Source organism: Bactrocera dorsalis, chromosome 1, assembly GCF_023373825.1.
Source record: "Bactrocera dorsalis isolate Fly_Bdor chromosome 1, ASM2337382v1, whole genome shotgun sequence".
Lineage (NCBI taxonomy): Eukaryota > Metazoa > Arthropoda > Insecta > Diptera > Tephritidae > Bactrocera > Bactrocera dorsalis.
In genome coordinates, this window is record NC_064303.1 from 102688488 (window position 1) to 102713942 (window position 25455).

The 25455-nt window shown below is 34.5% G+C and overlaps 2 protein-coding genes across 11 annotated transcripts; both read right to left on the reverse strand.

The window, feature by feature from the left end:
• Positions 1 to 466: 466 nt before the first annotated feature.
• LOC105231175 (sodium-dependent neutral amino acid transporter SLC6A17) lies at positions 467 to 6943 on the reverse strand. Its single transcript, XM_011212331.4, has 10 exons — positions 4391 to 6943; positions 4059 to 4190; positions 2981 to 3150; positions 2287 to 2378; positions 2077 to 2212; positions 1681 to 2011; positions 1427 to 1593; positions 1237 to 1365; positions 942 to 1148; positions 467 to 879 (listed from the first exon to the last, which is right to left on the reverse strand). The coding sequence occupies exons 1-10, from the start codon at positions 4551 to 4553 to the stop codon at positions 595 to 597; spliced, it is 1812 nt and encodes a 603-aa protein (XP_011210633.2). The 5' UTR covers positions 4554 to 6943; the 3' UTR covers positions 467 to 594.
• A 152-nt stretch (positions 6944 to 7095) lies between these two features.
• LOC105231176 (sodium- and chloride-dependent glycine transporter 1) lies at positions 7096 to 24176 on the reverse strand. Of its 10 annotated transcripts, none has more exons than XM_049446725.1 (10): positions 24058 to 24176; positions 13239 to 14106; positions 11619 to 11750; positions 11329 to 11545; positions 11050 to 11170; positions 10648 to 10990; positions 10426 to 10583; positions 10191 to 10319; positions 8749 to 8955; positions 7096 to 8685 (listed from the first exon to the last, which is right to left on the reverse strand). In XM_049446725.1, exons 2-10 carry the CDS (start codon positions 13687 to 13689, stop codon positions 8413 to 8415), a joined length of 2031 nt encoding a protein of 676 aa, XP_049302682.1. In that variant the 5' UTR covers positions 13690 to 14106; positions 24058 to 24176; the 3' UTR covers positions 7096 to 8412. The 10 variants fall into 10 exon arrangements, with proteins under 10 accessions (XP_049302682.1, XP_049302676.1, XP_049302674.1 ...); XM_049446719.1 differs by lacking the exon at positions 24058 to 24176 and adding an exon at positions 23721 to 23925; XM_049446717.1 differs by lacking the exon at positions 24058 to 24176 and adding an exon at positions 23632 to 23925.
• Positions 24177 to 25455: the final 1279 nt, after the last annotated feature.

Sequence of the window (25455 nt, forward strand, 5' to 3'; positions counted from 1 at the left end):
AAACAAATTGAAAAAAATCTTCATTGATGAAGATGACGCTATCGGATTGATCTTCGCTAAAGGAAAAAAAAATACAATACAAAAAACAGAGAAAACAAACAAAATTGCTTTTCTATGTGCTTTTTTTTACTTTTTAGATTTTTTTAAAAATAATTACAACTGAAATTTTCCAAAATTTGAGGCTATCGCGTTAAAGAACAACAAACATTTTTATCAAAGGAAACGGTTGAGCAAAATTTGAGATGACTACGTCAAAAAAATAATTTCGATTAATACTCATTTAAAGTTTACCGGTCCCACCCTAAAACGGCTATAACTTCGAAAATAATCTTACTTTTGGAAAAAAAATTTTGGGAAATATTTTTGAATACCTTTTTTTGAATATCGAATCAAGAAAAATCTTTCATTTTTTTTTTCAAATTTCTTATATAACACATTCAAATCCTCCAAAATTCTCGAAACTAAATTTACTATTTTGGTCATGTTTAAAAACATATATATTTTTTCATATTTAAATAAATCATATTCAGTGCAAAATATAACAAATTTTCTATAAAAAATCACATTTGTAGCTAAACTCAAACAAATTCTTAGCTATGTCATGGTTTCTTCCTCCAGTTCATGCAATTGATGCGTCATATCCGTATTGCGCATTGTTTGCTCGTAACGTTGTCGGTCCTCTAACTCCACGGGATACCAGTCCATGGGGCGGCAGCAGCGTTTGAAGCGCGTCTTAAAAGTGCCAGTCGTTTGTAGCATAATATATGTCATGTAACCGGGTACATACAGCCAGGGCAGCACAATAAATAGCAGCGCAGCTATTTGTACAACCGTTGTGCCCAAATAGTGGTAAAGAACGGAAATGAAAATCGCTGCGAGCTAAAAAATATTTGAATACTAAACATTATCCAGAGAAATTAAAGCAAATAAAAAGTGCATACCAAAAGCGCTATCAGGCACAGTGGCGACACAAATCGCAACACATAGATCTTGCATGTGCTGAAGCTTTGACTTAACATAAACTCGAGATCGCGCTGAAAACGCACACGCCCGTAAACCCACAATACAACGAAAAATAGTAAGAGATTGAGCGCGGTTTGCGTGACGACCGTGTCATTCGAGAAGATCACATGTAAGAAGACACCTTTCTGCAAAATTTATGATTAGAAAAAAAATGAAAAAATGTCGATTAACAAAATAAGTTTGTTTAAAATTTAGCAGCAAGAACTAGCTTACATTGGAGCACGTGTATAATGAGCATATGCCCAAAAGGCCAATAACTATGAGCGACACTTCCGTTTTACGCGTGCGATATCCTTCGAATTCGTCAAAAATGCTCTGCAGTGTTGAAAGCAAGCTAATGCTCTGTTGAAATAAAATTAAAATTATTTGAATTTCGAAATTAATTATACTAAATTCTACATACAATTGTGATTAGCGCCGTTAAGAACAGCATTGCGTAATATAAAATACACCATAGATTCGACCACGACATTTCCGCCATCACGCTGCCGGTGGAGAGAAATAATACCCAAAACTTGCTTATGTACACCCATGCATCTGGCTCTTTACTGTTATATGCTTCTCTGATTTCTGCAATTGGTTTTGTTAAATACTCAGAACGGTATATATAAAGTGTATATAAAATGTGTATCGGCCACTAATCCACCTTAAACTCACCATCATAAAAAATGTCAGTCACATAGACAATATACCCGAAGCAGAAAAATACTAACATTTGCCCAAAACAAACAATCCAACTATTTTGTGTAATTTTCGTTTTGAATTTATTGAAACTGGCCAGGGATATGATGGTACCCCAACCGGCGCCAAAGGCTGATATCACGAATATCCCCACAGAGGCAAAGCTTTCCAGTTGCCTATCCCAACTCGGTAAAAAGAAATCAAATAGCGAAAGCCAAGGATTTTGCGGTACCAAGGCGAAGCGTATCACAGCAATTAATAGCAGGATGATGGCAGTAAATATGCTGTAGCGCAGCACGGTGCTCAGCTGTAAAATTAAAAAAATATATTTATAAAAATATTTTTTAACAAACAATGAAAATTTATAGCCACCTTTTCAAGGCTGTTGCATTTGTAGAATATGGCCGCTATGAGTGACCATGTGAGCAAAGTGCAAAGCAGCACCTCCCAAGAGATATAGAAACCCTCGCTTTGCGGTTCAAATAGTTTCATGTGATTAAAACGAGAACTGAAAAATGTGTTCGAAAATATGGTACTTTTACGCCAATTCTTTCTATAATCATAATATTTGATAAGCATTACTTTAAAAATAAGTTCGATGGTATTTGGTGCACTACACTCCAAAAATAAGTTTTCTTTGGTGGCAGTGTGTCATTTGATAGAATATGGCAAAGCTGAAATTAAATTAATAAATATATATATATATATATAGTGCATCCATTAGGGTGGGTGTTAGTAGTCAGAAAAGCTTATAACTTTTCCGCTTGGTACTATCAAAATGACCTTTAGTAGTAAAAAGTTTACCCAAGTATGAGCTCTCTATTGTAACGGGAAGATATAACAGCCAACACGATTCAAATCACGCTTAAAACTACTTGAAAAAATATCCCTACCTCGTTTCTTAGATTTTATAGAAAAGTGTATGCTCCACAAAATTATTACTTTTTTTGTGGTATTCTGTGTGCTCACTGACGACCAGAACTGGTGTGTATGCTTGTCGGCACAATAGACCATTGGCCCAGTGAAATTCTCATTTATTTATCTATATGTTTGTCGTGAAATTCACCTAGTGTATCCTAACATATCCTAACCAGTACTTTAAAACGAATAGTGAAAAAAATGTTTGATAGTTGATTAACTAGTATACTAAGTGTGTAACTTTAGTTATTTTTGCTTGTATATATATTTCTATGAAGTTGAATATTTTATTTAGTATTTAATAAAGTTTTTGAAAAAAAAAAATCGAACAAGTTTTTTACAATTTTTTTTTACTTACATGTCGCACTTCGTTTTCCGTAAAATTGTATGACCAATGCTTGATGCCCTCACAGCTCCAGGGTAACGTTGGTCGCAGTGAGTGTATTAAATATAGTAATGGTACGGCAGCAAAAACGCTATAATAAGTGAGCACACCCAAATTCACAGCCAGACTAATGTAGCCAATTCCTGAGTATTAAAAATTAGTACATTTTTGAGATTAAAATATTTTTTTGAGTTTCAAATATTTCTTTTTTAGAACAGAATAATTTTAATTCTATTACTATACTATTCTGCTCTATTCTTGCAAATAATTGTGGAGGAATTATAATGAATAACAAATATATGTATAAATTTCTGACTCAGAGTTTAAAAACAGTTTTGCTTTAAATAGCTGAAATTAATTGACAGTGTTGAAAGAGGACTTACTAACTAATATATTATCTAATTAATTAATTAGTCTTAATGTAAATAATTAAGGGGTTATATTCAGTTATATTTTTCAAAAAATCGATTTTTTTATTTTATTTTCTTAGTGTACATATATTTAAGAATACATACAAAAAAATTCATATTCACATCAAAAATATCAGTGAATACTTTCGAAGTAACATGCAAATTTGAAAAGGCTTTTCAGAGTGCTTGGAAGTGCAAGTTTTTCTCAAAATGGTGTTTTCAAAGTTGGTGACCAACATTACTCGAAAACAGCTAAGCCGATTAGTCTCAAATTTTAACACGAGCTTCTTAAATATATTTGTTAGAAGATTTTTTTCTCACTGATATTTTTTTTTTTTTTATTTAAGACCGAAATTTTGGTCAAAAATCGATTTTTTTCTCTCTCCCGGAGATTAGCTGTAATTCTTTTCCAAAAAAATATTTTTACTAATATGTGCACCAGTTTTTGGACCAATAAATTCAAAAGTTCCCTGGGAAAAAATTCTGGGAAATTCACTTTTTTCGGCCTTTTAACCTTAATATGTATATGCTTCTCTTATCAACTAATTACTACTCTTAATGTAAATAATTAATGGCACTTAATATACTTAACTTTTGCAACAGCGAATATCTCCATAAATTTTTAAATTAAAAATACTCACCCTTAAAGAGTGGCGCTATGCGAAATGCCGATATGAAGCCACTGCTCGAAAATTGGCCCAGAAACGATTGCATTACGAAAAGTGGAACAACAAATAGGAATAAAGCTCCGATATACAGTATTACGGAAACGCCTAAAAATAAATTGTTTTTCAAAAATGCAATGAAACGCACACAGAAAAGTTTGTTTTTATTTTTGTTGACAAAAAAATAAAAACTGCACAACACAAACAACAATTATGCGCAGTTAGTTATGCTGCCACTCAATATATGTACATAATTATTTTACGTTGAGCGCTTTTCTCATAACTTTGCTTTAGACATATTTACTCACAACCAGCATATGTGAATACAATCCAAGCCATGGAGAAGACGTCTAAGCGAAAAGCCAAGCTGATGCCGGTAAATATAAAGTCGCTGGATTTGCTCCAATAGCCACGTGCCAAATCCGGTTTGTACGGCAGACGACCGCTGTCATAAGAACTCTCGTAAATCATTGCAACAAATTTTGTCTACACGCACGCGCACAAACACACAGACATGCTATTCATGCCAATATAATATTGTTTTTTCTTATTTAATTAATTAATTATTTGCAAAATGTTAAATTTTCACAGAAAAAAGAAATTGAAACGAATGCAGCAAATTTTGACAACAATCACGACGTTACAAAGCGATCCATGTGCGCAGAGTGTCGAAAAGCAACTGATCAACAGCTTCTGCTCGATTTTCAAAATTTCGTTCACATACCCATATGTATGTAGCAATAATTGCGAGTGATTATAATATGGTTAAAGAGAAAAATGAGCAAAAACATGAAAAGAAATTTAAAATTTAATCACTTGCATGTTTCATTCACGTTCGCTGCAATTGCTTAGCTTCTGACCGAATCGAGCGATATCGGAAAAACTCTTCGCGCTGAAGTCATGCATGAGTGTATGTAAACACAGAGCCGAGTATACATGTGTTTGTATGTAAAATATTGAAATTATGCATACAAATTCTCGTATATATATATTTATAGATTTGTTTTGATTTAATCGAATATATTAATTTTTAGAAGATTATCAATATATGCTTGGGGAACTACGGCAACGTGGCGACAATAATAGTTTATACGTGTACTAATCATGTAAATAACAGTACATATGTCTACATACATATATTATATATATAATGATATGTACAAAAATAATAATTTATTTTGGACATAATTAAAAAAATTAATTATAATAATTTCTCTTTAATTTCAATTAATTTAAAGTTCAATGCCATCGATTAATATTATATTCAATATTTTACAAAAACAAATATACATATATAGATATTCATTTATTCAGTTTTATATAGAATATATATAAGTATGTACATCTATATTATACTATATATCATTGAAGAGATTTTCGTAGAGGTGTCTAAAAGCCTATTTTTTAGAGTACCAAGCGGACAAAATATTCGTTTTTTACCAACCCCGAATGTAGTACTAAAAGCAAAAAGTACTAAGATTTGGTTCATAATTTTAAAATGATTAATTTATTCGTCAAAATCTATGTCGTGCTTGACACAGTTGTTAAAGTCAATTTCCGTAATATCTTTCAAAGCGCGTCGCAATTCATTTTTAATGTCTTTAGTAGACTCAAAACGGTTTTCTCGGAGCTGTCGTTTGAGTTTACTCAATAGCCCAAAATCACACGGAGCTAAATCAGGCAAATACGGTAGTTGCGGCACGATATTGTTTCAAAATTTGGCCAAAAACTCATGAAGAATCAATGTAGTATGCGACGGTGTATTATTACGGCTTCTTCTTTACGAATAACTTCGCAAAAACGACGCATAACACTCAAATAGTATTTCTTGTTGACAGTTTGGCCGGTCGGAAGGAGTTTAGAGTGCACCACACCTCAATAAACGAGCTTTGACCTGGTTTTTTCGAGTTCGGCTAGCCTTTGCCACGATATTCATCCAATTGATTGTCTGTTTCCGGATCTTAAGCATAGATCCAAGACTCATCGTCAGTAATAATATGTTTCATTGCATTCTAGTAGTGGGAAAGCATTATTTCACAGACGTCAATGCGGCGGGATATTTAAAATAATTAAGTGAAATGGGAACCAAACCTGCTCTCTCTTTTCTTAGGCTCAATGATCTTTCAAAATTGTTTCCACTGATTTTTCTGATATTCCAACGATGCCAGTAAGATCTCTGGTTATCAATCATCAATTCTCAAATACCTTCATACTTCGTTAAAACACTTAAGTGTGAACATACTTTTTGGCCTATCTCAGTGGTGTGGAAGCACTGGCCAGGCAGGCTGCCTGCTTTTCTTATATAGAGGCAGCTTCGCAGCGTGAGCGTCACCCAAGCACTGGCCAGACACGGTGCCTGTTTTACTTATATAGAGCCTGCTGGCAGCCGTCTACCTTGAAGTCACCTTGTGACTTTTTAAGCACATCACTTCGCGGCATGAGCATCACTCAAGCACTGGCCAGACACGGTGCCTGCTTTGCTTATAACTATAGAGGCAGCTATTGTCATTGTGTTCCAGAATTTTTGAGGAACTCGTTTGCTGGGAAAATATTTTTATTGCTTTGATAACTATAGAGATGGCCAGCGACGAACCGGAGTGGTTTTGACACCCAAATTCAGAGATTTTATTTCAAATTCAATGAATTTACGAGGTATCATCAATATAAAAAATATGTTGGAAGGAAAACCAACTACTTTCCCTTCTAGAAATAAACTCTAGATCGTTGTTTTATTGGTTTGAAACTTCACTAGTGAAAATCGGAACTCTGTTCTTAAAATTAAATGTTTTCTCGTTTGTTTTTATGTTTAAATATATTAGTCTTTGCCTAAAAGACCTGATAAGCACTGACTCACACAAAAAATTATTTTGATAACTCTCTGAATTATATTGAGATCAAATAAGTAGAAATTTTCCGCTTTGCAAGTATACTCCAAGCAATAGTCGTTAAGTAAGTCTATTATTAAAGGTGTTTCCTTACTATTGGAAAGAAAACAATATTTCTAAGTATTTACTATTTCACAAAATAGTTTCAAATAATTGTAGGAAATTTAATCCTACACAAATGGTCTCATATAACTTTTTCGTAAATTCCGCAGTGCAAAAATTATCAAAGCTTAAAAATGAAAATTTTTTCAGCATATATCTTTCTCGCTAAAGAAGTTTTGCTCACAGCAAGTGCTTGAACACAAAACTTTCGAATCTCTTGCGCAGACATTTTGCTCTCTCCTCTCAACTTTTCGGCTTTGGCTAACTTTTTCGCATTTGCGTACGCTTTTGCTCTCTTCTTCTTTATTGTGTACTTACGTACGTACTCGTATATCCGCACAGAGTTGAAATACTTATAAAAGTTTTTTTCGCATTTCAAATCTATTTCCAACTTTACGACTTTCAAAATGTCTACTAATCGTGTTCAATTATTGTACATAACTGTAGTAGTTGCATGATATCCTAACTTACGTACATAATTTAGGTATGTATGTAATTACATACATTTGTATATTACTAGACACAAACTTACATTCATGCATTGGTATGAACATCGAGTATTCTTAACTGTTATATCACTTCGGTATAATATAATTAGTTCGTGTGTATATAAATTGACATATAATCTCTTATAAAAAAAGGCAGCTTAAAAAACTACAAAGCATTCCGATAATATTATTTACTCCCCTGCATACATACTTATTACTAGCATACATACATACATGTATATATGTATTTGGATTTTCATAAAATGTTTAACATATAAAAGCGCTTACATATAGACCACTAGACACACATACATACAGACATACAGACATACATATATGCGTAATTTCCTACTGTCTTAATCAATCAAGTTACAGCATAGCTTTGAATGATTTTTATGAGTGAGCCATGCGCTCGAGCTTGATATTATATAATATTACTTAAAGTTCAGTCAGTACAAAAGAGATTTACGATTTTTTATGGCTTCATATGATCATTTTATATTTTTTTTAAGTATAGATATAATATTTTTTTAATAAAAATCGTAATTTCCGTATTATTTGCGACGTTATCTTTAATCAATGAAAATCAGCGTTTAATTATGCCATTAATGCTTTCATTTAAAAAACAAAGTCAAATAAAAGAAATTGTTTTACTAAACGCATTTAAAATTTTTCGATTTATAGCAGACGCTTAATCCAATTTAGTTTCGAAAATATGACAGCTTATAGCTATAAAGTCACGAAATGCTCCAAACATTCTCCGTTTTATCTGACTTTAAAAATAATTTGTTCATTTGCTATACATAAGTGTGTGTTGTATGTATGTATGTTTGCTTATAATATTTATAAGTAGTTTTAAGCATTCACAGCGCAGTTCTCTTCGCCGCCTTCCATTACTAGCATTTCCGAGACGCCCATGATCTCCTCGTAGAAGCGGCGATTATCAGCATCGACGGGATGCCAGTCGTGCGGTGCAAAGCATTGTTTCAGTCTATTACGCAATGTGCCATTGGTTTGGCAAATTTTATAAATCATATAGGCAGGCGCTATGGCATATATCACACATTGACTGACGATAACCAGTGCCGTTGGTGAGTTGTCACGCTCCAAAAAGTAAAGCGTTTGTATCTGTAAGCGAGAAAGAGAGAATTCGAATATAATGGAGATCAGATATACAGCCATGCTACTTACAATGCTTAACACAAAGAACGCGGGCGTTAAAAAACGTATTAGAAATATCTTAAAACTCGAAATCGTTTTGCCCAACATAAATTGTAAATCACATTGAAAACGTTCGCGTCCATAGATCCAGGTGGTCATGAGGAGAAGTACGAAAGAGATAATCAAATGTGAGAGTATGACAATATTGGGCAGCAGGTCCAGATGTTCAAAGCCTTTCTGTAATTTACAAAGAAAATGTACTGATTAGAAGATGTAAAGTTACTTATTTTTAATGCTTATATTTTATATTATTTATATGATAAATGGTTCTGTAAACCTAGAAAAACCTTAAAAGTGTGTTAAACGAATGAGTCTCGAAATAAAATCGAACCGGTTTGGTGTATATTATTGGCGCTGCACTCTTTAAAGAGAGTTAGACTTATGCAATATCACTTTCTTAAAGAGTTACGTGTGTTTACGGGTTCAAAAAAATCTATTTTTTATTGCCTTTTTAAATTCTACAACATTTCTACAATATTGTATTAAATTTTTTGATCCGAGTAATAGTATAGTATCGGAGATATAGCCTTGAAAACTTGCGAGCTCGAAACTGTATTTTTGAAGTCGGTTGCCAAGATTTCTCGAGAGCTACTAAACCGATCTTCTTTTACACAGGTCTTTGAGATACAATTCTTCAAGGCTTCGATAAGGTATTTTTTTCGATTACGACTATTTGAAAAAAATGACGCGAAATTTTCACTGAAATTTTTTTTTTGTTAAAATGCCTGCCAAAAATCCTATTTTCCTTCGTCCAAGTTCTAAGTTAAGTTAACTAAAAGACGAATTTTTTCACTTTATATGAGACAACAGCAAAGCGAATCACACAAATTGGAGGAGAAGTTGGGACAAGCATAACGTAGAGATGTTGGAGAGAATTTTGAAAAGATACATACATATGTATATTCACTGAGCTCTCCAAGCTTTGGTGAATTAATGCTCGACGACGTACCCGAGAACCCTACATTCATCAAACGCAACATACTGTTGGTAAAACGTTAGTTTATGAAAATAGCCTCCAAACTTTCCAACAATTCAGCAAATGGCGCTCTAGAAATGTGCCGAAACCGAAAATACTAGAATTGGGATGAGTGTGGGAATTTTTGCATTAGCTTAATGGCCTCTTTCAAAGCGAGCATTAGTATTCAAATACGTTGAGTTAGTTCTTGACAGTCCGGGTCAAATTTGATCATATAGTTTTTTATGAATTTTAATCTTCTTAGCGAAAGCTTAACATGTAATAAATAGTGGAGTACAAAGTAACGAACGGTCAGTGGCTTCCAGGCGTGCCTACATTTTTACATACATACATATACGAGTATGACATACCACTTACATGCATACTTGACTATACCATACATGCTTATAAGTATATAAACTATATACAAAATACACATAAAATTGTAGAGACTAACCTTGGTGCAAAAATAAATTGACACAGTCAACATCAACAATGTCAAAGCGATTGTAATGCGTGATTTCTTTGTTCTTAATTGCTCGTACTCATCAAATAAAGCTGTCAGCACAGACATCATTTGAATAATCTAGCAGGAAAACAAAGGAAAAGCCAAGAGTACATTTATTTATTCAAAATATGACATTGTAAACATTTATGTATATGTGTGTGTGTGCACAAACCACATTACTTACAATTGCACTTAGTTCCGCTAGAAAAATCATGCTGAAGAAGAGGAAACACCAGAAGTTCGGTAGGCTCGTAAAACTACCAAATAAATATGCAAAGCAGAGATAAAGAAATTGCATATAATGTTCCTCATCGAAATGAAAATGCAGGAAGCCCACGTGATCTGTGAAAAAAAAATATTATTTATTAACTATTTATAAATTTAATAGACGCCACTTTGTCAGTACCTTCGAAGTGATCGAAAGCGATACGCCCAGAAATCATCGCCATAAAAGCGAGCAGCACATGTGTGCCGCTCACCCAGTAGGTCAACTTCTCGCTGTCACGGTGGAAGCGATTGTGACTGGCTAGTGTGAGCACGTTACCCCAACCGGGGCCTAATAACCACGTGGACATGAAAATCGCTGTGCGCAAACCACCCAAAACACCGCTGAAGCTGCTCTGCAGCGTTGGCTTAAAGTAGTCTACGAAGGTGTCCCAGTCAAGTCTTATGTAGCAGATGAGATGCAAGAATATCGCCAAGAAAATGGCAAACATTATGACGCATGTACAACGAAAAAATTTACCAATCTGTGAGGTGTGAAGGCAAATAATTAAAAACTGCTTTTTATTTCAATTCAGTTACTTACAAATGAGACGCGTTTCAGCAGTATGCCCAGTGTGAGCAACCACACGCCCACAACGCCACAGAGCACGGGCCAAGATATCACATACTCGTGCGGCGTGTTATCATCGGTGAGAATGATATATCTGTGAATTATTATTAGTTATTATTACTTATTTCATAAAATATTTTTTAAAAAGCAGCCTGAAAGTATGCATCAATTTCTGCACTTTTTAGGTTTTTAAATATATTTAGTTTATACTTCTAGTATTATTTAGTTAATAAACCTTATACACACACTTACCGAAAAAACTCGACAGTCGCATGCGGATCTAGCGAGATCTCATCCGCGTCATATGTTGAATGTGTCGAACAATTGGGCGTATTCCACGCATTATCACAACTCATCCACGGTATCACAGTGTGCACGGCATTGGCTGCATAGATAAGCGGTACAGCTGCCACAATGCCATAGTAGGCAAGCGAAATTAGATTTAGCAGCAGTATGGAGTAACCAATGCCTGTTTGAAGCGAAAATAAAACATGAAGGTATTGAAAACTATTTAGTTGAGAAAGAAAGTAGTATATTGTCACCTTTGAAAAGCGGCGCCACACGAAAGGCGGAAATTAGGCCCGAAGTTGAGAATTGACCCAAGAAAGTTTGTATTATAAAAATTGGAATGGCATATAAAAATATCGCTATCAAGTACATCGGCAAAAAGAAAACTGTAAAGAAATATAATTCATATAGCCGAGTGTGATAAACAAATACGTTTTTATGAAAGGTATAATAGAATTTTTACTACAACTTTAATGGTTTTTTTTTTGGTTTGATTAAATTTCAAAAGACTTTTTAACAGTTGAAGACTGACTAAAAACATTTTAAAGTACTATTTCTGTGGCCACTTAATTTTAGGTTGACTATAGTATAGGAGGATGGAGTCGTGTGTAGAAGTTTAATCTACATTTCCCTTGGGAGTGGTCAGAAACGGTTCTTTACAAATGGTTCTACCAGCTAAAAACTTTTGCTCTTAGACCAAGTATTCTCTTGGTAACTAAAGAACATTCGTTCGAAGGCGAACTATTTCTCCAGGGTTGTCCACAACATAAAAAACTCGTTCAATGGGAAGGAAACAACAGTCTTGTATAAGAGACCTTTTTTTTTTTAAAGTCGTTGAGATCGCAGGAAAACATTCCCTTATCTCGATTACATGACATTGGAATGAACAACCTGGTTTGCTGTTTCCCTCTTAAGATCTAGCGGTGGACTTCTGAGTCTAACACACGCTGGTCAGCAAATAGCTTCGGTCCAACTGCTAGATTCTGCTCGCCAAGAGTAAACGATACACAATGCAATTTTCGAAAGGGCTAATAGACGGCTTATTATGAGATGAAATGCCTTAGGGATAAGCAGGATCGCCAAGATCAGGTGCAAGGAAGCCGAGCTAATCTTTCTACTCACACGGCTGCGTTTGTCATAAGTCACAACTTACTGGAATTACATGCGAGTCATATGGGCATTATAAACGATGGCACATGTAGAAAGTGCAGAGGAGTAAGTATGAGAACACCCTGGAACACCTCCACTTCATATGACTGGCCTTGTATAAAACTCGGCTTAGAAACCTAAGAGCTTCACAGTTCAAAGTACTGGAGAAAGAATCAGAATTATATATCAAGTCTCTCCTAACTTCTCAAAAAACCGTTGACGCCCTGCACGATGTCAGCTCTAATTTATAATAAACCTTCATTTCTAAAGACTTGTAAGTCAATGTATGGCGTCAAAACCAGTCGATGTAACCTAACCTAAACAATATTTTTTAAAAGTTATATCACTTTTTGATATTAATATGCCGATCACACTCATGTATATTAGTCCCTCGGTACTTGTCACTGTTCATAAACCCAAAATTTTGCTATTCCCAAAAATACAACAACACGACAAATCTTTTTACCAGAGAAATACTGTAATTGCTTATACTTCCTCTTGACCCCTAACCGCAAACGCTATAAAGGCTGATTTCTTGCAAGGTTAGGCAATTAAGTGATAAGAGCATACTGAAATAAAGACAATTGTTTACTCTGCTACACGAATTAAAATTAACTCGAATTGATGTCATTGGCAATAAAGAATAAAGATTGACCAAACCAGTGGCTTATCAAATCAAACTATCGCATGTACATATGTCTGCATGTGTGTATGCGTATACTTACCGCCACCAAAGATCATCGCATAAACTGGCACCTCCGAGAAGATAATCGAACCGAAGGCATGACTTGTGCATGCAAAATAAAAATCTGCCGTCGCCGACCATTGACCGCGACGACGATCGTGCTTGAAGGGACGTTGTAAGGTCTCATAAGTGCTCGTGCCCGTGATGGGCGTCGTAACGGCTGTGATAAAGTTGTTATTGACATTATTATTATTGTTGTGCTGGCTATCGGTGTGATCGTTTAGCTCCGTATGTGGCTGGCTGTAGTGGCGCGGCGAATGATTGCGCCTTGTAGGCGCTTGATAGCCACCATTGTGCTGTTGGTAGTGGTTTTCATGTTGATGGTGGTTATAATCGTTGTTGGCTACCAATATAACGGGCGGCGTATCATCACTATCCTGCTGCATGCAGCTGCTGAGTTGTTGTTTGGCGCCGCCAAAGATCGATTTCATTGTGGTGGTTGTGTGGGGTTGTAGTTGTTGTTGCCAAAACGGGGTTAGAGGCAGCAATTTGCAACACTTTGTTGTTGCTGTTCAATTTAATTTGTTATTAAGTGGTTGCGCAATTATTTCACCATTATCGTATATTTGGGTGGGAGAGTGTGGTGTGTTGACCACATTTGTGAAGTCATAAGTAAACGTTGTTGTATTTGCCCAGTGGTTTTACTCTGAGCGGTACACGTGGCGGAGGAATTGCGTGTTAAATTAAATATTTATTGCGGTTTTGGTAATCCCCAAGCGATTTGTGGATTTTTGCACATTTTGAAGCGATAAAGTTTTCAAAGTGATTTAACACATTTTTCAAATTTTACGTATGTATGTATTTTTGAGTATTTGTATTTCTATTAGTAAATCTAGTAATGTCCTCAGCTGTGAAGAATAAACAAAAAAAAAAAAAAATTAAGTAAAAAAAATTGTCAGTGCAAGTTAATTTGATAAGAAATTTTTTTATTTATATGATTTTCCTTGGCGAAATTAGACGTAAGTTATAAATAATATTCATTCGTACAGTAAAAAAATAATACATTTGGCGTTATAAAAAATATTTATCACATATCGTTGCTTAAAATGCAAAGCAACATATCTTCGAATAATTCGAAATTAAGTGTTTTATTGCTTACGATTCACTATATGATATTAGATATACATACATATGTATCATCAACTTTTAGGCTTCTACTGTCCAATATAACCAATATATAACCTTTTATAACTAGTATATAACCATTATATAACCGTTTTGTAACCAAAACACACTTTTTTGTCAAAATGAGTGGTTTCTATTATATCGTTTAACCTTCAATTTTAAACTTATGAAAAGTGATGTTACGTTATTTTGCATTTTAGGTGACGATATATATTTTTTAGATATTTATGGCACTTTTCTGGTACGAGGCTTGTATTTTTAAAAATATTTTTAATTTTTTTTACGCTGTCATATTTTATCCTTTTTCCCGTATAAATATTTACTTTAAATTGCAAGAAAAAATTTTAAAGTTTTTTATTGCACTCAGATTTTAAGATAACTCAAAACATGACACTTCAAATTTAGTTCATTTTCACTTTCAAGTAAATTCGAGAAATTTAAATGAGCTATATTTATGACATATAAGCCATAGTTCAAACACTGGCATCGGTTCAAGCGAAATATTTTCAACTTATTGACCACACGTATTGTTAAGGCATTATATTTCAAAAAATCACAAACTCAAAAATTTTTGCACTCATTACAATTCACTTATATATATAAGTATATAACCGAATATGATATATATATATATATATATATTTCCAAACATTTTCACATTTGCCTTGTCTTTTGAAATGTAATTAAATACACATTTAAGGCCAAAAGAAGCTAACGAAAACGATCTCCAGCGCGCCACAGTTAATCAAAAAAATGTATATATGTAGTACACATGTATATATTTGAGTACATATTAATATACATATATTTATACTATGAAAAAAAAAACATTTATTATAAAAAAAATTGTCTAAGCCGAAATCCAATTACGACCACTCGTCAGTAGCAGCGTAAAATATAATTATTTCTCAATTTATTTGAAACAAAAAATATATTTTTTGCCACAAAATGCAAATGGCGCAATTTTTTTTTTACTGAAATCGCGTGAAATTTAAATTGAAATCCCCTAATCACGTACAAATTTCGCGCGATCGACTATTTAGTAACCATTCCCGTCTGGTGGCTCTTCGCCTTTTTGCGCTTTTGTGCACTGGACAGTGCTCCCGAACGTACTGAAATATATTGAAACATCGAAGTTTCGTTTTTCAGCAAAATAAGCAAATAATTTGTATAGTATTCTAAGCAATGTGTTGATAGATAGCTATTGTTAAAATTCCAATAGCCAACGCATAATGGCGGGGAATAAGGGGAGCGAGTAAGCAGCAACAGCTGTCCGCTTCAACTGACTGTTTGGCAGCGTCTGCTTGCGATTAGCGACACACACAGAAACAAGTGCATACACAACACCTAAATATATAAAGTATACTTGTTTAAGTGTGTGTGTGTATGGCTGCTCAGTGCTGCTGCTGTCGTCATTGTTCCATATGTATGCTCTTTGTTCGCTGACCGCACGGTGCCATCGTGCTATCCTCGATGTGTTTTTTATTAGCGGTAGTCGCGAAGGCTTAGTGCATGTCTACTTATTTTTATGTTCATATATAGTATAAGAGGACATTATATTTTATTTATTATATAATAAAAGTTATTAGGTAATTTTTTGTTTTTGTTTTGAATATATTTAATAATAAGCAATGAACGTAAGTAATATTAAAATTTATTCAGTTTTGGAAACGTGTATGCCCTGATAGAAGTGTATGGCATACAGAAGGAAATGACGGACACCCTATAAAGTCTATATATAAATGGCCAGCGATGAGCTGACTCAATTTAACCATGTCCATCTGTCCGTGGGACAAGATACTTCCACGAAATTTAGCATACTTTATTATCCAAAGCAACACTATAATCTCCAAAGAAATTGCTGAGATCGGCTGACTATAGCATATAGCTTGCATACAAACCGACCGCTGGAAATTAAGATAAAGATATTTTCAAACCGCTTTAAGCTATAGAAATACACCTGTGAAAGGTATTATAGTTTAGGTGCTGCTTGAGTTAAAATTTCTCTTGTTTTGTATATCTTTTATTATAATATAATTCTGAGGGCCGTTTTCTCAGTCTATGCTAAGAAACCATCTCTCAGTTAAGTTCTGGTTAAAAAAAACTATTTTCCTACAGAAGAAGTTTTGGTTAAGTTAACCAAAACTGAACAGACAGATAGCTGCTAACCAAACTTTGAAAAAAACGGCCCTTAGAATAATATAATAAAGGATATATAAAACAAGAGCAAATTTAACGCAGTCCTAAGGGTCCATTTGAACAGTAATTTTATATCATTGGATTGTCGTAGGTTTCAAAAGTCATCAACAATATTTTTACAATTTAATTGCTCATAACTTTGATAAAAAGTTTTTCTAATCTCGTTCTTTCGCTATTTTTGCTATAACAAACCGCGTTTCATGGCAAATCCTCTCTTCATATACACCAATCTTTCGGAATTGGTTTCTGTCTTCAACTTGTTGAATAGCATCAAAATACACACACTTCACTAATAGTGAAAGAAGATCTAATAAGTGCTAGTTTTCTTACTTTATAGTTAATAAATGCATACCAAAGCACGGAGATTGTTTACTTTCTTAAAAAAATGTATGATATCCATTGCGTTTTAAGCAACAAGTACTTCCGAAGAAATAAAAATTAGCACCACTTTGTTAATTGAAAGCTGCTTTTGAGAATCTGCATAATTAAAAACACATTAGTACGTAACAAGAAATATTTTTACAAAAATTAAATATTTCTTGCCTTTATACCCTAGACAGGTTTAATATACACCGGCTTTATGTTAATAACAGAGTATATTAGATTTGTTCACCTAACGATTGTGATGTATGTATCACCTAGGACTAAGAGAGATAGACACCTGTAAGGTTATACTACTTGTATATATAAATGATCAGGGTGACGAGAAAAATTGAAGTCCTGGTAACTGACTGTTCGTCCGTCCGTGCAAGCTGTAACTTGCATAAAAGTTAAGATATCTTGCTGAAACTTGATACACATTTTTCTTTGCATAAAAAGTACTATTTCGTATTTGGCCAGTGCCAGGCCCACAAAACGAAATTAACCGGAAACCTATAAAGTGCTATAATTAAACACCAAATTAAGATAAAAAAACTCTTATTTGGCACAAGGAATCGCAGTAGTAAGACGAATCTGTGTCGGTCTTTGATCTTTGCAAGTTGAAAGAGTATAACATGTTTGGTTGCACCCGAACTTAGCCCTTCCTCGTTCCAATTGCTTCCATTTAAATTTTTTTAATAATATAAAAATAAGTCAAATAACCCACTTGAATAGCAAAAACATATTAATTTCTTTTGGCTAAGGACTCTGCAATGTCTACGGGGCGTATGAGTGATAAAAACGAGCGACAAAAATACTTGGGCGAACCCACAGGGCGTATAAGTGCCCAAATAACTTTATCTTAAGGATATATAATATTTTGAATAGAATTGTTCAAAGAAACTGCTGGTAAGCAGAGAAAATATATAAATACACTCAAGATCAAATTTGACCCGGACAGGACTTTATAAAGTGGGCGCACAAAGTAAATTGGTAAAAAAATTTGCCAAGCTCGATCATTTCATCTCCATATATCAATTAGTGAAATCTTTATTTGGCGACCCTGTCCGGTTCTTATCTGATCTTGAGTTTATGTACCAAATTCTAAACTAATATAACTTTAATAAAGTAAAAATGGAAAAAAATTATGCTCCACTATAAAACTAAAATAAATAATACACTAAATTTCTAACTTTAATGAAGTAAAACAATCAACAATATTCAAATAAAAAAGTTGATTTGTATTACATAGTGTTAATTATTTATATATACACCATTATCACCACAACTATAGTGACGCGATAAACTCTAGTAGCAAATACGCACAAAAAATTGTAAGGTGTTTTGCTAAAAACCCTCGTTAACTCTCTCGCTTTCTCTCCCAATTGCCGAATTAACGTTAAGCAAAAAGTAAGAAAAGCGCAAAGATGCCAAGCAGCATTATTTCAGTAAAATAAATACTCAAAAAAAAAATATTTATATATATACATATTCAAATAGTATGCAATGCGTTAAAAATCTCAGAGAGAACATGCGAATTGAAGAGCAGTTAACACTGCGCGTTGCTGAGTTGCTCATTTGCGCGCTAATAACAAGCTTTCCGCCAGCAGAGCGTCATAGCTGCACAAATACATACACGCACATGTTGATAAACAGCTGATTTTTGTTTTGATGCCAATGCGAGCAGCAGCCTAGTGCCTATCGTTAATGAATTGGTTTAACGCTTGTTTATTTTAAACAAATTAACACAACGAGCGATTGCCTTTGTGTACTTTTAATGCGCTTTCCTTTCCTTTCCATTCCGATTGTTTATTTTTTTGCCTTTGTGCTCATTAAATCAACGATGAAGTGCAAAAGTCATTTACTAATTTGATCACACGCTATTTACTTTTATACGTGTGCATATATTTGTAGTACAAAGTTGCGGTTTTATAAATGGATCTGAGTCATTCGGTGGATGGTTGCAGCAATTAGACATTATTAATGCTATTCGTGAGCAAGTCAAATCAACGCGAAGAAAGCCTGTAAGTTTTAGCATTTTGCATACTCATTTGTTGTTGGTTTTGTTGGCTGTAGAAGCGATTTATTGCCAGTCTGCCAGGCATATTAAATTGATTATTTACTGTTGTGTGTGTGTGTGTGAGTGTAATAATTTCCGCGATAATATTTGCCAGGCAACTAAAATGCAAATAAACTTAGAATAGCTATAGATTTATTTGATTACAATGATTTATAAGGAATTATTGTGTACTCTCACACTTTGATATTTGGGATTTGTAGGTATAGTGAAAAGAGTGCATAATAATGTATAATATATTATTTTATTGCAAATGCTAAATTTTATATAGACTTTCTTAAATATAAGCACTGCTTTCATTTTCAATAATATTGAATTTTCTTTTTATTATAATTTTTTTTAAATGTTTTTTTTTTATCTTACTTTTTAACAAAATTTGGTTATTATTTGCTTTATATTTGTATTTCACTTCAATTGCATGATTTTTCAAACTATTACATTTTTTAATTTTCTTTTTTAAATATTTTTTAATAACACATTGAGTGCCAAGGGGTTTTGACGAAAACCTTCCCCGGGTGCCAAACACATTTTTTGCTATAAACTGGTGTAAAAGTAGAAAATATTCAGTTCTGCGCCAATCCCGGATGATTTTGTGGTTTATTTTGGATTTTATAACGGTTTTTTTTGTCGCACGTTTCCTTACGACATGGCACTGCACGACGGAATTGCAATCGTAAAAATCGATGTCGTACGAAAATGTGCGACGCGATTTTTTTTTGCAATTTTTAATTTTTTTTCTTTTTACGCATTTTATACGATGGAGCACGTAATCCTGCAGAGCCTTCAACTAGTCAAGGAGCGAGACGTAAAAGACGAGCAACAGAAAAGCCACTGGCTGTGGTAGAATATAATAAGGGGAAATCAGGCATTGATCTTTCCGACCAAATGGCTTCATACGCAAATACCCTTCGCAAAGGGTTAGGTCCGTGGAAATGCCTATACTGTGTATAAAGCAGCTACGAATAGAAACATTAATATACGAACATTCCGTGAACGCGTTGCTTAGGGCCTACTAGATCTCACATCCCCGCAGCCTGTATCGCAATCAAAACATATTATCACAAAAAGAGTAGATGAAAATAATAAAACCATCCGACGTGCTTGTGTTTTATGCTAGCTGAAGCAAAAAGAATATTTAGCCGAAATGAAAATGCCCCAACACTCCTCAATTGTGCATTGATTGCTTTCCAAAATATACACATCTAAAAAATTAATGTAAAAATCAATGTAATTGAAGTTATCATATCCTAATTTTAATTTTTCAATATCTTTTTTATACTTTTTTTCCGAAATATCGAATGAATTCCAATAAATTTTCAAAATTAAAAAGAACCTCAGAGTTTTTATCATAAAAACCGCAAAAATGAAGATATCTCTATGAAACTTGGACCAAAATTTAGGGCAAACATTAGGCTACTTGAAATACATTTAAAAAAAACCCTGTAGCGTCAACCAAAAACACATGACAATACATAAGACCAGACAATGCCTGTCGCACGAAAACGTGTAGCCATGGCACTCAATGTGTTAAACGAAACGATTTTTTTAATTTTTTACAATTTTTTAATATTACGTTGTATTTACTTCAATTTCAATTCAGTGTGCATAATTTTTAAAATTTACGATTTTTTTTTATTTTTTGTCCATTTTTTTCAATTTTTTAACTTTTTTATTTTTTTAACTTTTATTTATTTTATTTTATTTTTATTTTTTTGCCGTTTTGCAATTTTTTTTTAATTACCAAAATTTTTATTTCGCGCATTTTTAATCTTTCACATTCACATTCACATAATCTTTCGCTTTTTTTCTGTAAATTATAATTTTTTTTTATTCTCACTCCATTTTTAATTTTAAAATTTGATTTTATCACTTTTTATAAAAGTTGTATCACTATTCATAAAAACTTTATCACATTTTATACAAAAACTTATTTGTAATCTTTTCATAGTATTTTAAGTTTAAATCGCTATTTACTGCGGCTTTGGACGTTTGCTCATTTCATGCCATATATCTGTCATATTTTGTTGGTTGCTCTATTTTTATTAGCGCTTGAAGAATTATCTTTTCATAACATTCTTGTTTACTTTCTCCGGCTGAGTTTGGTAAATACTTGGCTATACTGCTTTCTACAAGTACACACACACGCACATTATTCCACTATTTATGCGCAGCGTCAAATATGCGCAGACACTCGTTTAAGAGCAACAAGAGCACCAACAACAACAGCAAGTAGCAACAACTACAGCTAATGATAAGAGGTCGCAACTAAAACGGATACAAAAGTGCTGACCAGTAAACATAATTTTTAAAGATTATGACAATGATTATAAGCTAATATATATGTAGTCCATTTCGAGTATAAGAACAAATTAACAATGTAGCATGTCTTGTGCACTTGTCCCGCGTTGGCAAGACTACGCTGTAAGCATCTGGGGTCCACATGGTATGATACACTGGAGGTATGGATAGTGAAGCTTCAGAAAATTCGCATCAAGCACAGGCATCCTCAAAGATGACTACTCTTTTGGATCTAGCAACTGAACTTCTGCTGGTATCGCATAGGACCAAAACTGGTTTAGGCTCCCAGACTAACCTAACATAACCTAAATTGACCGTTGAATAAGGAAGAGAATGTAGGAAAAGTGTAGATAAAAGTAATTTACGTTGGTCTGGGATCGATAAGTGAAAGGAAGAAGCGTAAGTTGAGTTTTCTGGGGCAAAAACGATTAATCCCAATTTCTAAACAAAACCAAAAGTCCTATCGAAAGAAGTTACATGTCAAAGTTGTAGGTAATAAAAATATATAGAACTTTTTTGTGAACATAACCTCAAAATTTATGTGAAAAAATAGGTTTTTCTATACTGAAAAGGGTATGTTAAGTTTGTCACGATGTTTGAGACACACAAAAGGAAACGTCAAAGACCCTATAAAGTACATGTATATATGTATATAAATGATAGGAGAATCCAGCCATATGCAGATGCAAGTGAGGTAAGTTCTCTGAGCGCCATTAACTTGAGAGTGACCAAGAACGATTCTTTAACATATGGCTCAAGCAGCTCACGACTGCCGCTCTTAGACCAAGTATCCTCTAAGTAGCCAAAAAATATTCGTTTAAACGGAGTGATGGTCTTCCCCCTCCTCCTTTGCTTTCCCGTTCGTCTATCGCCTGTATATAAAGGAACTATTCCCACAGTTTTTGAGATTTTGACCTGAAATTTTGCGCTCGTCTTTTTTATAAAGAAGCGGCTCGTTTATCTTCGAGAAATTATTGCCCAAACCAATGGATCATCTCAGAAAAAATGGTTTAGACCGGATCACTATAGCACATAGCTGCCATACAAACTAAACGACCAGAATTAAGTGCTTATATGGAAAGCTTTCTCATTTGACGAAATATCTTCAACAAAAGAAAAGCCAAGAAAACGGTGCAATTTCCGAAAAAAAAATTTTAACCAGATCACTATAGCACATGTACATAAAACTGACCGATCAACAACAACACGATCAAGGATCTTGTATTGTGTAGGAATTTTGTAAGAAGATTTCGAGTCTCAAATATCTGAAAATTGGGATTGCCACTTGGTTACAACCATCAATTATTTTTAAGTATCATAAGTATTGACACTCTCTCCGCTGCATTTTGGTTTGTTGGGTAGCGCCAGTGTGGGTGTAGAGCTGTTGCAATCGCACACGTTAAGACATAACTTTGCTTGAATATACACAGCGATGCTCATATTCACATATTAATAGGCGCATATGTATCTATGTAACACATAGATGCACATAAGTATATTTAAAAATAAAACTTATTTATGTACATACTTATGTATGTATGTATGTATGCACACCAAGTGCGTTCATATGCACAAAGCTTTGCAGCAAAGCAGACAATATCAGGCAGACATACAGTCAGCCCAAGCCGGCGCCACTTACTTACATACAAATACACACACATACGAATGGTATAAACATGAGTATGCATATTTGTTGCATTGTCTCTTTGTTATGCTGTTGTTGCTTACATACTTGCATTTGCATTTGTTCAACGGAAAACCCACAATTATGCACTTTGTGACGGTTATTGCATATATATTTTGCACCTTTTTCACTTCCGTTTAACACAGAGCCTCTTTTGTTTTCATAATAGCACAAAATTTAACACTTTTAAGTAAGAATTATATTTTTTCGCACTTCACGCTACGCTCCTGGCGAATTTACGCTACACGCTCGCTCACCGTTTCACAACTACTGCTTGCTGATTGCTGCCTGCGGCCTGCGAATCGCACTCGCTGCGACGGCTCGGCTAGAAGTTTGTATTGTGCAATGCTTTCAACATTTCGCTGGTTACTTATGCAGTTGTTGTTGTTGTTGTGGTTGTTGCTTACTTTTTTGCTTATCTATTGGCTATGCAGTTAGGCATACCAGCAACAACTTTCCACAAGCAACGTCACGTAATTGCAACAACAATGTGGCAAATTGCAAATCACATTGCATAAAGCGTACAACAACAAAGCACAGCTAACAATTCACTTACGTGCCACCGAATAAGCCAAATCGAACGCGGAAAAGTTGCAGAAAAGCAGAAAAATTACTTACACTCACACTTACACTTCTATCGTCTACATATACCGCAGCAGGCGAGAAGGCAACAACACCGCCGTTCAATACACAACGCTCATCTGCCGAACCGAACCTACCGTGCTTCGACTAGACACCCAAATAGCAATCTCCAACTCTGTCAACTAACAACTGGCGATTTTCTTTATTCTGCTGCTGCTCCCAAATCGATTTTAATCAATGCAACGCAACGCTACGACACCAATGACGCGCACGTCCACCCGAAGTCGTTGCCGACACAAAGCGCACAGCACTGAGACAACAAATCCACATGATGCGCGACAGCGCACAAACCAAAAAAAGCTGCGACGAAGCGTTTCATTTTCATTTTCATTGCACTTTTTCCACCAAATGTTTGTGTACATATTTGTTAGTGTATGGACGCTGTTGTATTTGTTTTTTTGTTGTTGGCATTACCTTTTATTATCAGTAGTTGGCATTGTTGGTTGGTTGGCTGCTGATATTGGAGAGTCGAGGCCTACTGGTAGTCGCTCCGCCGATGAGGCACAATAGCATTCGTTTGGAGCACCGGCATTCGAATTTGTTTTTGTTCATTATTCGCATCACTCAGCGCCGCCAGCGAATTCCATTGCCGTGAGAGTTTGCGAGAGATTTTTGCTAAGTTCGCGTGTATTTGTTATGCTCACATTTAGTGCTTTGTTTGTATAGTTACGTTTGTGCAGTTGCGGTGAGTATTGCGAAAAGGCGCGAGTCCAAAAGCCAATGTACGGAAAACATCTTCGTTCGCATACGTTTTGTGGTCGGTAGGAAACTTTTGCAGTTGGTCACTAGCCAATAAGTGATATTTGTAGCTGAGTGTGCAAAAGTGAAGTAAATGGTATAAAAATGTGAAATAATTCATAGTTCCTCTGTTTTTGAAATACCATATTGATCTGCCATGCAAACTGACAGATCAGAATAATGTATAAAGCTTTTTCGCTTGACGAGATATCTTCACGAAATTTAGCCTGAATTATTGTCTAAAGAAATTATGCAATTTTCGAAGAAATTTTTCAGATCGGACCCTTAAATCATACTGCTGTCATGCAAAGTGATTCAGTCTTGTGTAGAAAACTTCTTTACTTGACATAAATAATTATGACGGAGTTCTCAATACGGACGCTACGATAGAGACAGGAAACGACACAATATTTTTTCCCGCTCGTTTGATATTTCTCTTCAGTAAAGTTTGTCATTCCATAATGGGAAGATATACGATCCGACAAAGAGTAGAACTTATTGAAATTTACTACCGAAATTCGGAGTCAATGGCCTCAACCTTAAGGGCGCTACGTTCAATTTATGGTCGTCATAATCGTCCTGTCGGATTAACAATTGAGCGTCTAGTGGAAAAATTTGAATCCACAGGCACAGTACAAAATATTCCCGTGCCAGTGAGACAAAGAATTGTGTAGAGAATATTACTGCCGTTAGGGCATCAATTGAGAAAGACCCACATCTGTCTATCACACATCGTTCTCAATCATTGGGCATCTCTGTGACGTCGTTGTGGCGAGTTTTGCGGAAAGATCTACACCCTATCTACGCCTACACCCTCACAAGATTAAATTGATCATCACAAGAATTGTCGTATGTTCGTGAATTGAGCCAAGCAACAATTACAAAATGTTCCAGATTTTCATCGAAAAATCATCTTCAACGATGAGGCTCATTTCTGGCTGAATGGCTTAGTCAAAAAGCAAAATATGCATTATTGGTCAGGTAGCAATCCACACATACTGCATGAGTCACCATTACATTCCGAAACAAGTAAGGAAAGGCTAAGTTCTAAGTTCATTATCCGTCATTTACATA

Bases quoted from the DNA above. Each gene is read 5' to 3' on its own strand.
- LOC105231176 (XM_049446725.1), bottom strand. From the start codon at position 13,689: ATGAAATCGATCTTTGGCGGCGCCAAACAACAACTCAGCAGCTGCATG. The intron at 10,584-10,647 runs GTACTGACAAAG...TTTTTTTCACAG, and splicing joins CGCTTTCGATCACTTCGAAG to ATCACGTGGGCTTCCTGCAT. The intron at 10,320-10,425 runs GTAAGTAATGTG...TTTTCCTGCTAG, and splicing joins TAGCGGAACTAAGTGCAATT to ATTATTCAAATGATGTCTGT.
- LOC105231175 (XM_011212331.4), bottom strand. From the start codon at position 4,553: ATGATTTACGAGAGTTCTTATGACAGCGGTCGTCTGCCGTACAAACCG. The intron at 2,012-2,076 runs GTGGCTATAAAT...TTAATTTTACAG, and splicing joins AATGCAACAGCCTTGAAAAG to CTGAGCACCGTGCTGCGCTA. The intron at 1,594-1,680 runs GTGAGTTTAAGG...AACCAATTGCAG, and splicing joins GACTGACATTTTTTATGATG to AAATCAGAGAAGCATATAAC.